The sequence below is a fragment of the Staurois parvus genome, unplaced genomic scaffold, assembly GCF_062004578.1.
Source record: "Staurois parvus isolate SC_StPar_1 unplaced genomic scaffold, SC_StPar_1.0 ptg001482l, whole genome shotgun sequence".
Lineage (NCBI taxonomy): Eukaryota > Metazoa > Chordata > Amphibia > Anura > Ranidae > Staurois > Staurois parvus.
This window is the reverse complement of record NW_028319278.1, coordinates 972,046-985,000: the sequence shown is the minus strand read 5'-3', so window position 1 is coordinate 985,000 and position 12,955 is coordinate 972,046. Positions and strand designations below refer to the sequence as shown.

General features: G+C 50.6%; 1 protein-coding gene across 2 annotated transcripts in view; it reads right to left on the bottom strand.

Moving 5' to 3' along the window:
* SAT2 (spermidine/spermine N1-acetyltransferase family member 2) overlaps positions 1–12,955 on the bottom strand; it is a 40,462-nt gene that overhangs the window by 18,575 nt on the left and 8,932 nt on the right. For both annotated transcript variants that reach the window (XM_089662502.1, XM_089662501.1), the window contains exon 2: positions 5,900–5,951. In XM_089662502.1, coding sequence (XP_089518628.1) covers positions 5,900–5,951 — 52 coding nt within the window. The remainder of the gene's footprint in view (positions 1–5,899; positions 5,952–12,955) is intronic.

Here is a 12,955-nt window from a genome sequence, read left to right as displayed (position 1 = left end):
GGCCCCCGAGACACCCCAGCTGCGGTAATGGCCGCCGCCAATGGCGTGTAGTTGGTGAGAATGACAATAGCGTAGTCAGACAAGCCGGGTCAATAACAACGGGACAAAACAGTACAGAACAGTAGACAGAGAATCACAGGTCACGGGCCGGGTTCAGCAACAGAAGGTCAGATCAAAGGGAAACGCAGAGAATGGTCTTAGTCACAAGCCGAGTCAGAATACCAGAAGAATCACGAGCGTATACACAGAGCTGTAGCAAGACAAAGACACAAGACACAAGTGCAAAGAGCATGTGCAGATCCCAGGCTTATATGTACTCAGCCACACCCCTCTGGGGGATGGACCTCAGAGACCTGAAGGCATAAAAGATTCCCATCATGCTCAGCAGAAATCCAAGATGGATGCTAGCACATGGAGTAACATAACCTCTGGGAAAAGGTAGGACCTTGACAGTACCTCCTCCTCAAGGGCCCCTCCCCCTCCGCGGCTCAACAAAAGGTTTCCGAGGAAAGCGGGTATGAAACGCGCGGAGGAGGGCAGGAGCATGGACATCCGCGGAAGGAACCCAGGAACGCTCCTCGGGACCATAACCGCGCCAATGAACCAGGAACTGTAATCGGCCGCGCACCAATCGAGAGTCCAGGATCCGGCTCACCTCATACTCCTCATGACCGTCAACCCGAATGGGACGGGGCCGAGGCAGAGAGGTAGTGAAGCGATTGCAGATCAGAGGTTTCAACAGTGATACATGAAAGATATTGGAGATCCGCATCCCAGGTGGAAGGGCAAGGGCATAGGCCACCGGATTCACCTTGCGGAGAATGCGAAAAGGACCGACAAAACGGGGAGCTAGTTTGGGTGTGGGCACCCGAAGATTGAGGTTACGAGTAGACAACCACACCCGATCGCCGACCTGGTATGAAGGAGCGGGCAACCGTCTGCGATCAGCCTGGAACTTCTGACGCTGAGCCGAGTCCCTCAAAGCCCTCTGGATCTGCCCCCATGAAGAACGCAGGGCAGCAAGATGGTTCTCCACAGCCGGAATGTCCTGTGGTGAGAACCTCTCAGGTAATACCGCGGGTTGGTACCCATAGTTGGCCATGAAGGGGGACATCCCGGAGGAGGAGTTGACCGCTGAGTTCCTGGCAAACTCAGCCCAAGGCAGGAGATCGGCCCAATCGTCCTGATGGTCCGAGATATAACACCGAAGGAATTGTTCTAAGGCCTGATTGGAACGCTCCGCAGCCCCATTGGACTGCGGGTGGTAGGCTGAAGAAAAGGAGAGACTAATGCCCAACTGGGAGCAGAAGGCGCGCCAGAATCTGGACACGAACTGACTCCCGCGGTCCGAGACAATCACCTTGGGCAACCCATGCAGGCGAAAAATCTCCCTGGAAAAGACCGTGGCCAGTTCTTGCGCTGTTGGTAATTTCCTGAGTGGAATACAATGGCACATTTTGGAAAAACGATCGACGACCATGAGGATGACCGTATGACCCCGAGACACAGGGAGGTCTACAATAAAGTCCATGCCCAGGTGTGACCAAGGACGCTCCCCATTGGGAATGGGTTGCAGAAGACCCATTGGAAGATGCCGTGGAGATTTATTCTGGGCACAGATCGAACATGCCGCTACATAAGAGGCGATGTCGGCACGGAGAGTTGGCCACCAGAACAACCGAGAGACGACCCAAGACAACTGGTTCCTCCCCGGATGCCCGGCAGTTTTGGAGTTATGGTAGGTACGCAGCAGACGGGTGCGCAACCCCTCGGGTACAAAACATCTACCCTCCGGTCTCTCGGGAGGAGCGTCAGTTTGAGCCGCCAAAATCCGCTCCCCAAGGGGAGAAGTCAGACTGGTACGAATGGCAGCCAGGATATGATCCGGAGGTATGACCGAGGTTGGCTCAGAGTCCTCCCTGGACAACTCAGAGTATTGCCGCGATAATGCATCAGCCCTGACATTCTTGGAACCAGGCAAATAGGAGACCACATAGTTGAACCGCGACAAGAACAAGGCCCATCTGGCTTGACGGGGTGTCAATCTTTTGGCCTCCGAAAGATAAGTCAGGTTCTTATGATCGGTAAGAATGAGGACCGGAACTGCGGAGCCCTCGAGCAGGTGCCTCCATTCTTTAAGAGCCAGAATGATTGCCAACAACTCCCTATCTCCAATCTGGTAGTTGCACTCTGCAGAGGAAAGCTTCCTGGAGTAGAACCCACAGGGAAGTAGGGGTCCATCGGGCGACCGACGTTGAGACAGGAGAGCGCCTACTCCTGTCTCGGATGCATCAACCTCAAGGACGAAGGGCAATCCAGGATTGGGATGAGACAGTATCGGAGCCGAAGCGAAGGCGGATTTCAGAGCCTCAAAAGCTACGATGGCCACGGATGGCCACTCGTGAGGATTGCTGCCCTTCTTGGTTAGGTCTGAGAGAGGTTTTGCCAGCGTGGAGAAATTTCTGATGAATTTCCGATAGTAGTTGGCAAAACCTAAAAAGCGCTGAATGGGCCGAAGGCCATTGGGACGAGGCCACTGCAGAACTGCCGAAACCTTCTGAGGGTCCATGGAGAATCCCTCCGCAGAAATGATGTAGCCTAAAAAGGCAACTTGGGATCGATGGAATTCGCACTTCTCAAGTTTACAAAAAAGTTCGTTCTCACGTAATCGTTGCAGCACCTGCTTGACATCCTGGATATGGGACTCCATGGAGGCAGAGTAAACCAGGATGTCATCCAAGTAAACTACCACGCACTGCTGCAACAAGTCACGAAGGACATCATTTATGAATTCCTGAAAAACTGCGGGCGCGTTACACAACCCGAAGGGCATCACCAGGTATTCGTAGTGACCGGTTCTGGTGTTAAACGCGGTCTTCCACTCATCCCCCTGTTTGATCCGTACGAGGTTGTACGCCGCCCTAAGGTCAAGTTTGGTAAAGACTGTTGCCCCCTTAAGGCGGTCGAACAACTCAGTAATCAAGGGAATCGGGTAGGCATTCTTAGTGGTGATTCGATTGAGACCCCTATAATCGATGCAAGGCCTCAATTCACCACCCTTCTTCTTTACAAAGAAAAAGCCCGCTCCTGCTGGGGAAGTAGACTTACGAATGTGCCCCCGGGAAAGCGCATCCGCAACGTACTCCTCCATGGCCTTATTCTCCGCAACCGAGAGAGGATACACCCTGCCACGCGGAGGAGTGGCACCGGGTTGCAAGGATATGGCGCAGTCGTAAGGACGATGAGCAGGTAAGGCACCAGCGCGTACCTTATCAAACACGTCCTGGTACTCCCCATAATCAGTGGGCAACGCAGAGTCTGAGGAGGCACACAACACCTTAACCGGCCCACGGATGCACCCGGCCCCACACTGTGAAGACCACGAGAGAATCTCGGCAGTTTGCCAATTGAAGGTTGGATTGTGCATCTGGAGCCAGGGATACCCCAAAACCACCGAATAGTGCGGAGAAGAAATCACCTGGAAACAGGCCAACTCCCTGTGAACAGCCCCAATAGCTACCTCAACTGGCATAGTCTCGTGGGTAACCTGCGGTGGTTGCAGGGGCCTGCCATCTATCGCCTCGAGAACCAATGGGGTAACTCGAGCCTGCAGGGGAATGGAGTGCTGGGCAGCAAACGAGCTGTCCATAAACAACCCGCCAGCCCCAGAATCTACCAACGCCTGGGCCGTCACCGAGCCCTCCGCCCAAGAGAGGACAACGGTGATCAGTGGCTTATCTCTGCGGAACGCCGGGGACGAGGAGACTCCACCCAAGATCTGTCCCCGACAGGATCTCAGGTGCGAGCGTTTCCCGGACGGACCGGACAGGACAGCCGAAAGTGCCCACCAAGACCACAGTACAGGCAGCGACCCTCCCGACGCCGAGCGGCCCGCTCTCCCTCAGAAAGGCGAGCAAACCCCAGCTGCATGGGCTCACCACCAGACAATCTATCCCCAGGAGGCGTGGGAGGAGAGGGAGGAATGGGTGGGATAGAAAACGCAGGTGCCAGTCGATTGGAAGGCCTCCGCAGGCGTTCCTTGAGTGAAGGCCTCTCCCTGAGCCTGGTATCAATCAGGATCAGGAAGGAAATTAGTGCTTCCAGCTCCACAGGCAATTCCTTGGCTGCGATCTCGTCCTTCAATGCATCAGAAAGACCCTGAGAAAACGCAGCCACCAGAGCCTCATTGTTCCAACCCACCTCTGCTGCCAGGGTACGAAACTCTATGGCGTACTCGGCCACGGTCCGTGAACCCTGATGCATAGACATGAGCAGCTTGGCAGCCGAGGCGGAGCGAGCCGGTACATCGAATACCCTACGGAAGGCATCGACAAAACCGGAAAACTCGTGAATCACGGGGTCATTCCTCTCCCATAAGGGATTCGCCCAGGCCAAGGCCTTGTCTGAGAGTAGTGAGATGAGGAAACCCACCTTTGACCTCTCAGTCGGAAAAGCGTAGGGGATTAATTCAAAGTAAATCCCCACCTGGTTAAGGAACCCACGACACTGACTCGGCTCACCCCCAAAGCGCTGTGGAAGAGGGGCTGAACCGGTCATACCTCTGGACACCGCGGGTGCCGCATCAGCCGCGGCGGTAGGCACAGCAAGCGGAACAGCAGCGGGAGCGACCACCGGAGTGACAACCGGCCTAATAACACCAGGAGTAAGGTGCGCGGTGCGTGCCAGCAGAGTTTGCAACGCCTGAGCGAACTGATCCAACAGGAGATCCTGTTGATCCAGTCTGGCAACCAACATAGGAAGTGAAGGCGTACCTGCACCGTCAGGATTCATGGCACTTGTGTAATGTCAGGGCAGGGCCGTGGAACGGACAGGTAGGCCTAGTGGCAGGGTAACGCACTGGCTGACGACAACCACCACCAACAGACTGAAGTCCCTCAGGGCGCGGAGTCTAAGTCCCAGGCTGCCCTTCACCAGGGCCCCTGATGGTGGGGATGGACTTGACGCAACCAGGGACCAGGTCGCGGCCCCCGAGACACCCCAGCTGCGGTAATGGCCGCCGCCAATGGCGTGTAGTTGGTGAGAATGACAATAGCGTAGTCAGACAAGCCGGGTCAATAACAATGGGACAAAACAGTACAGAACAGTAGACAGAGAATCACAGGTCACGGGCCGGGTTCAGCAACAGAAGGTCAGATCAAAGGGAAACGCAGAGAATGGTCTTAGTCACAAGCCGAGTCAGAATACCAGAAGAATCACGAGCGTATACACAGAGCTGTAGCAAGACAAAGACACAAGACACAAGTGCAAAGAGCATGTGCAGATCCCAGGCTTATATGTACTCAGCCACACCCCTCTGGGGGATGGACCTCAGAGACCTGAAGGCATAAAAGATTCCCATCATGCTCAGCAGAAATCCAAGATGGATGCTAGCACATGGAGTAACATAACCTCTGGGAAAAGGTAGGACCTTGACAAGAAGGAGGAGGAGAAGAAGGAGGAGGAGAAGAAGAAGGAGAAGAAGGAGGAGGAGAAGGAGAAGGAGAAGGAGGAGGAGGAGGAGAAGAAGGAGGAGAAGAAGAAGAAGAAGGAGGAGAAGAAGAAGGAGGAGAAGAAGAAGGAGGAGGAGAAGAAGAAGGAGGAGGAGAAGAAGGAGGAGGAGAAGAAGAAGGAGGAGAAGAAGGAGGAGAAGAAGGAGGAGGAGAAGGAGGAGGAAGAGAAGGAGGAGAAGAAGGAGGAGAAGAAGGAGAAGAGGTCTGGCCTACCCTCCCCCCCTTTCCTGATTTTCCTGCAATTGTCTGACTGAGAAGCTCATTGAATGATCTGATTATCCCAAATATGTGCAGAAAATGATGACTGACCCAGAATATTCCTCCCTCGCGCCAAATACCCCAAATTGGGTGTCACCAACCAGAAACAAGGAGAGCTCAGCACCACCTACCTTCTGCTGTGTTCTTCACCTGATCCGACAGATTCTCATATTCCGCCAATTCCTGCAAAATACAGAGAGGATGAGCTACAGGGTGGTCCTTAATTTCTAAGTCCTTATTAGTACTTCTCTATGGAGCCCCCAGTCTGGGGAAAGCAGTTAGGACCATACTGCGGTTTGTGGGGGAGCGATAGGCCTAGGCACAGGTTCCCCTGTAGGAGGTCCAAGGACATCTCAGGCACCTTCTGTTTGTACCTGTTGGAGTGAAGGAACTTCTTGCATGTAATCTACATACCACCTCCATCCCGCTCAGCAATATAGCTATACAATATACACTTGTGAATCCTCTTAATACAGAAAAAGGCTAAAAAACCACAACTTTATAATAAATTAGTGGAATCCACTACAGAATATGAAAAAGTGAAACCAGACATGAAAACTGAAGAAGTGCTCAGTCCAACATACACTATATTGCCAAAAGTATTGGTTGGCCAGCCTTCCCACGCACATGACCTTTAATGGCCCCCCAGTCTTAGTCCGTAGGGTTCAATATTGAGTTGGCCCCGCCCTTTGCAGCTATAACAGCTTCACCTCTTCTGGGAAGGCCGTCCACAAGGTTTAGGAGGGTGTCTATGGGAAGGTTGGACCATTCTTCCAGAAGCACATTTGTCAGGTCAGGCACTGATGTCGGGGGAGGAGGCCTGGCTTGCAGTCTCCGCCCTAATTCATCCCAAAGGTGTTCTATGGGGTTGAGGTCAGGACTCTGTGCAGGACAGTCAAGTTCCTCCACCCCAAACTGGCTCCTCCATGTCTTTATAGACCTTGCTTTGTGCACTGGTGCGCAGTCATGTTGAAACAGGAAGGGGCCATCCCCAAACTCCTCCCACAAAGCTGGAAGCATGAAATTGTACAAAATGTTGCCTTAAGAGTTCCCTTTACTGGAACTAGGGGGCCAAGCCCAACCCCTGAAAAACAACTCCACACCATAATCCCCCCTCCACCAAACTTTACACAATGCAGTCAGGCAAGTACTGTTCTCCTGGCAACCGCCAAACCCAGACACGTCCATCGGATTGCCAGATAGAGAAGCATGATTGGTCACTCCAGAGAGCACGTCTCCACTGCTCTAGAGTCCAGTGGCGGCATGCACCTGAATTACATGATTGGGAGGGGATTGGAACACCTGAATTACATGATTTGTAGGGGATTGGAACACCTGAATCACATGAATTGGAGGGCTGTCCCAATACTTTTGACAATATAGTATATATTCTCCGAGATTCTATCATATCTGGAAAGGTGGTGAGAAAACGTGATTATTCCACCAAATCAATGATCAGCCTCTTACTAAAAATATTTATTTCACTTTCCAGAGATCAATACACACTTGTGTTCTCATACTCAGCCCTCATCTCACTGGTAAGATACCTTCACCGCCTCCTCAGCATAATGTGACAGACACCAGAAGGAATCTTCTTGTGCAATGGACAGATATTCCCTCCGGAGAAGATCAAAAGACCGCAATGGTGTTATATTAAAAAACTATTTTTTATTTAAATAAGCAAACTTATACTCACAAACATAAGAAGAGCATGTAATAACATCCTGGATTTCATCATATTTATACAGTACATGATATAAGAACAAAATTCTTTGGGTTTTCATTACACCTCTTGAGCAGGGGCGGACTGACCATTTGGAAACTTGGTCACTGCCCGAGGGCCCAGGGTCAGTAGGGGGCCCCATGAGATGCCCCTGGTACCTTTTTCATAGGATTTTTTGAGTTTGGGCAAGGGCACAGGGGCCCCATGATCCCCTATTGCCCGGGGACACCATGAGTTGTCAGTCCGCCCCTGCTCTCGAGTACTTTACACATAAAACATCTACGACAGGTAAAAGAGCCCTTTAAATCACCAAAGATATTTTTGGGGGAGGGTTAACCACTTTGGGAGCAAGACAATCCCTCAATGTGGAGGCTTTACGAAGAATAATGGGGGGGGGGGGGGGGTTTCTCAGGTAAAACTGGTCCTAATATCTTATAGTTTTCATATGGGTCGCACTTATTATAAATTTGTGGTTTGTTAGCCTCCCCCTATGGTTCTGCCACAGCCAGGCAACAAGCATTTTTCTTCCACACCTTGCATAATGCAGTCAGTAAACAGCTCTTGAGCTCATTTTTAGGTTTTATTAAAGGGTTTTCAACCTGGATGGGGTTGAGGGGTGTATGGGACACCCAAGGAAACAATTACTTGAAGACAAACTCCCTAACAACTATATACAAGTCCATGAATAGTGATATTTCCTCTCAAAGAGCTCTCCAACCCTCCTGGTGTACCACCTCAGACCCCAGCTGCCTAAAGGAATCCCTGGGCAAGGAGACCCAGAAGCTGCCACTTTAAAATTAACAGTCCCGGATGAGGCACTAGTCGGGTTTCCCACCCAAATGCCCATTCCCCTTATCTGGCCCAGGGAGTGTAGGATTATTCACTCTGCCGCTCCTGCAAACATGTTGGGTTGGCGGCTGCCTTCAGGCCTTACGCTAGGATGGCTCCTTCCCTGCTTCACAGGCTGTCCTGTCTCAGGGGACAGTTGAGGTAGAGAGATCCTCCTTTCAGTTCCAGCCTGATGGTAGGCCTCTTTCCTGGGCCCCGCTCCCAGACTCCACACACCAGCCTTCACTTCATCTTCCACCCAACACTCACTAACCATCTGCTCCCAGGCTCTGTGATACTTGAGGGTCCCATGCCCAACTGCCTGCCAGGGGAGTGGCCAAGGCCCCTCTAGTATGTAGATCTGAATTTCCTCCTCTACCTCATCCCTCCTCCAGAAAGCTCTTGGTTTCTGGAGAGGTAGTAGAAATCTAGAAACTCCGACCCTCAGAACCTCCCTAGCCTGTCCTGAAATGACCTCACTCATAGGCAGACTCATTCATAGCCGCTATCCAGCCTCATAAAAAAAGAAAAAAAAAAAAAAAAAAAAAAAAAACACCTAGCTAACCCCCCCTGGCTTACCAGAGGGGCACTACACACATGTATGCCTCACTCACAGATTGGTGTGGTGGGCAGGATGACAGAAACAGCATACCAAAGTGGAAGATTTAGTGTGAGAATGGCCATGGTGCCTTAGGAGCAGCACTGACATCAAACCCAAACTTTAATGGCATGAATATTCCTCCCGACAGTGTGAGCAGAATGACTGGAGAGCACTGCATTTTGCTCAAAATGCTCACAGCATACCACCCTGATTTAGCTATCAGTTCCCTGGGTGGTGGGGCGCATCAGATGGTGTTAGGCTTGCCCAAGAAGGAGAGGACTATACAGCAGCCAGAGGTGGTCCCTTGGAACTGCCTGGATGGCGAAACTCAGGGGAGACTATTCCTCAATATGCTGTGGCCTTACAGGAGCTTTGAGACCTCCTGGAAGTCAAACAAACTTGGCTGTGCAGGTGATACATGTCCAGTCTGGGCAGCTGAATATGCCTTACAGGGTTGTAAACACGGTGAAAGTTGTAACCATCCTCCAAGCTATAGAATGGGATTGAGAGGATGAAGGAGCTTGGGTAAGAGCTGCCTCATGGACTCTGACAATGGGCTACAAGACTCCCTCTCATGTCTGTGTTAGAGGAGGCTATCAAAGAACTGAAAGAGCCCATGACCCCCATTAGGTAGGAGATGATGGAAAGTCACAGTCATTTCATGGAGATGGTTCCTTCAACAGGAACTATGGTATAGATCATATCTGTTGGTGTTGTAGCCTCCCTGGTCATTTCACCTGGAATTATAGGTGAGAGAGACCTATCACCTGAATAATGTTTTCCCCTCAAAGTTAAGAATGGCAGGACAGGAGAACAAAATGCAGAAAGTACATTTGTCCGGTCTCCAACTTGGAGCCAAGGTGGCTGCCTCTTGTCCAATAATGACAGAAGTAATGGATGAAAGGCTGGTGTGCTGTGTGATGAATGCTGGATCTGAGGTTTCTACCATGAACTTATATCAACATTATTAACTGTATCGGACTTTGGACTCTCCTCATACAACACTGGAAGCTGCCAAGAAGTAATCCATTCCTGTGGTAGGGGGCAGATGAAAATGTGAGTGTTCAGAGTGGTGGTGACCCATAGTTCTGCTCTTCTAGATGTCCTTGTTTGAGGCATGAATGTGGTACAGGAACTGAATATACATCAGCTTCTGCAAAACTCTCTAAGGCCCCATTCACATCTGTGTGTTCCTGGAAACGTGTGAAAAAAAAAAAATGTGCCAAAACTTGCATCACACTTGTGGTGCCATTTTTTCTTAATGGCACACCAAACATGGCTAGGAGGGGTACATCATGTTGTTCAGCAAAACTTGTAAGGCTCACTGCCCATAAAAGATAAAGGAGCAACTTTGGTGCGTTTGTCGCTTGTAGAACAGTCTAAATGAATAGGCTGCCCTGTGTGGTCATTGTGCAGGTGTGAATGGGCCCAAGATCGAAGCAGTATGTTGATACCTAGCGGCAACAGAATCGGAATCCAGATGCAAGAATCCTTCCAGAAATGTAAGTAGAAGACTCCATGACAAGTACAGGCCTGGGCCTACTCTTCTCGCAACGAATGTCTGTTTATGCAATGCAGTCCTGAAGGAGCAACGTATGAAGAAGCAGCAGGTGAAACCAAACCCAATGTGATGGTCATGTCATCTCTACAGAAAGTAGGTTCTCCAGGTTCAAGAGATTGAAACATGCCATGTCAGCAAAACCCATACAAGCAGTGAGCTAGAGGCCAGATGGGAGTCAAGCCTATACTTGGGTGGACAGCAGCCTTCCTTTGGGTGGCTGGTTGTGTCTGAGGAGCAAAGTGGACTTCTCAAGCCCTTGTACCGAGATCTGCTCTGACCCGGTGTGGTCAGTGTGGACTCCTAGGCTCTGGATAAGGTACCCTGTGATTAGACTAGTGGGAATGGTGTCTTCCTCCAGTTGAGGATTTGTCAAGAAAACCCTGAAGATGAGCAGTCATTGGACACTGAGTCTCACGTGCCTAGGTGAACTACTAGAGGGGTCATGCCTGTCAAGTAGTCTAAATAGGTTACCTGCAATGTTTGTTCCTTGTTTATATACTGTATGCTGGTCATACTGTAATACCGAGGACAGCATCATTTAAGCCAGGGGGGGGTGGTAACAGGGTGTTAGTCTCGCATTGTTCCCTCTAGTGAAATTTCTGGCGTCTATCATTTTCTACCACTAGATGTCCACACTTGTTCTTAGTTCCTTCATTGGAATCCTGTTCAAGAGAAGTACTTCCCCTTTCTTCAGCCTTTTAGGGGAAGTCAAGCATGATACCAATGTGAGTACACAAAATAGCAGTGTTTGCCGACGATATAGTACCCTTCCTGGCAGACCCACACAGCACTCTCCCTAATTTACTTCAAAACGTTTCAGTACTTGTCAAACTTCAAAATTAATTTCAATAAATCCCAGGCCCTCAATATCTCCTTAACCCCTGTCAGTCAAGCGCAGGCAAACTTCCCCTTCACTTGGCAATCCGAGGCTATCACTTACCTAGGGATTCAACTACCAACTCGCCTTACAGAACTAAAAAAAAAACAAAAAAAAAAAAAAAAAACACTACTTATTATACGCAGCATGACCAAGGACTTACAGAATTGGGATAAACCAATCTTCTCCTGGTTTGGAAGGGCAGAGATTCTTAAGATGAATGTGCTTCTACAACTACTGTATCTGATGCAAACGGTGCAATCGGACTGCCCAAGTCATTCTTTAGCTCATAGACACTATGTACCTCTTTTTTATGGTGCAATAAATGTCATAGAATCAGCTTTGAACAACTTACAATGCCTAAGGCTAGGGGAGGTTGTTCGGGCCCTGCCGGCGGTAGCCTCTAGCGCTACACAGACCGGAATTCCCCAAGGTGTGGAATCTAAGCCCCGACCTGCTTGTTCACCAGGGCCCCTGATGGTGGGGATGGACTTGGAGCAGGCCGAAACCAGGTTGCGGCCCCTGAGTGCACCCAGCTGTGGTAGAAGCACTTGCCGGAGGTGTATAGCAGGTAAGAGCCTGATGTAAGGAGGTAGAGAGGGAGCGGAGTCGGACAGGCCGGGTCGGTAGCGGTGGAGGCAGGTTGGCAGTACAAGCGGTAGGCAGAAGGATAAACTGGTCACAAGCCAGGTTCGGTAACAGGAGATCAAATGTGCAGGATCACAGCAGGAGACAGTCAGCGAACTAGAGCACAGACATGACCTGTTTAAATAGGGTGCCCTGTGCCCTCATTGGTGCCAGGCGTGCGTCTGCGTGACCGCCGTCACGGGTGCCCAGGTCCTAATGCTCGCACGCTAGTGTGCCCCGGCATACCGCGCACGCGCAGACCTGTGCGCCGCAGTAAGGTCTGGGGTCCCTGACTTTGCCCCCCACGGGCAGCCTCCAGATGCCCACCCGATTTCTCCTTCGAGGCTGGTTGCAAAGGAATTCCTGCATCAATCTGGGGGCATGGACAATTTGAGCAGGTTCCCATGAATTCTCTTCTTGCCCATAGCCTTTCCACTTGAGGTATTGCATTTGACCGCCCTTCTTCTGCAGGCAATAATTGCCTCTACCTCAAATTCCTCTTCCCCATCAATGTCTATGAACTCTGGGGGTCTAGATCTACGATCTGAAAAAGGATCTGATACTGCGGGGTTCAACAGAGATACATGGAAAATGGGGTGTATTTTAAGAGATTCGTGAAGTGCTAGTTTATATGCCACTTCATTGACCTTACGTTCTACTTGGAAAGGGCCCACAAATTTGGGTACCAGTTTCCTAGACGGTCATTGCCAACCAAACCCGATCCCCAGAGTGTATGAACAATTCCCCTTTTCTTCTCCGGTCAAAAAAAAACTTCTTGCCATCATCCTGGGCTCTAGCCATTGTTTCCTGTAATAATTTATTATTGGTTGTGAAGAAATTTAGGGTCTCTTGGGCTGCTGGAACTGAGTTCTCTGGGACCAGATCTGGCAGGAAAGTGGGGTGGAACCCATAGTTGGCGACAAAACGGGGACTGATTGGTGGCAGAATGGTTCGCATTATTGTAGGCAAA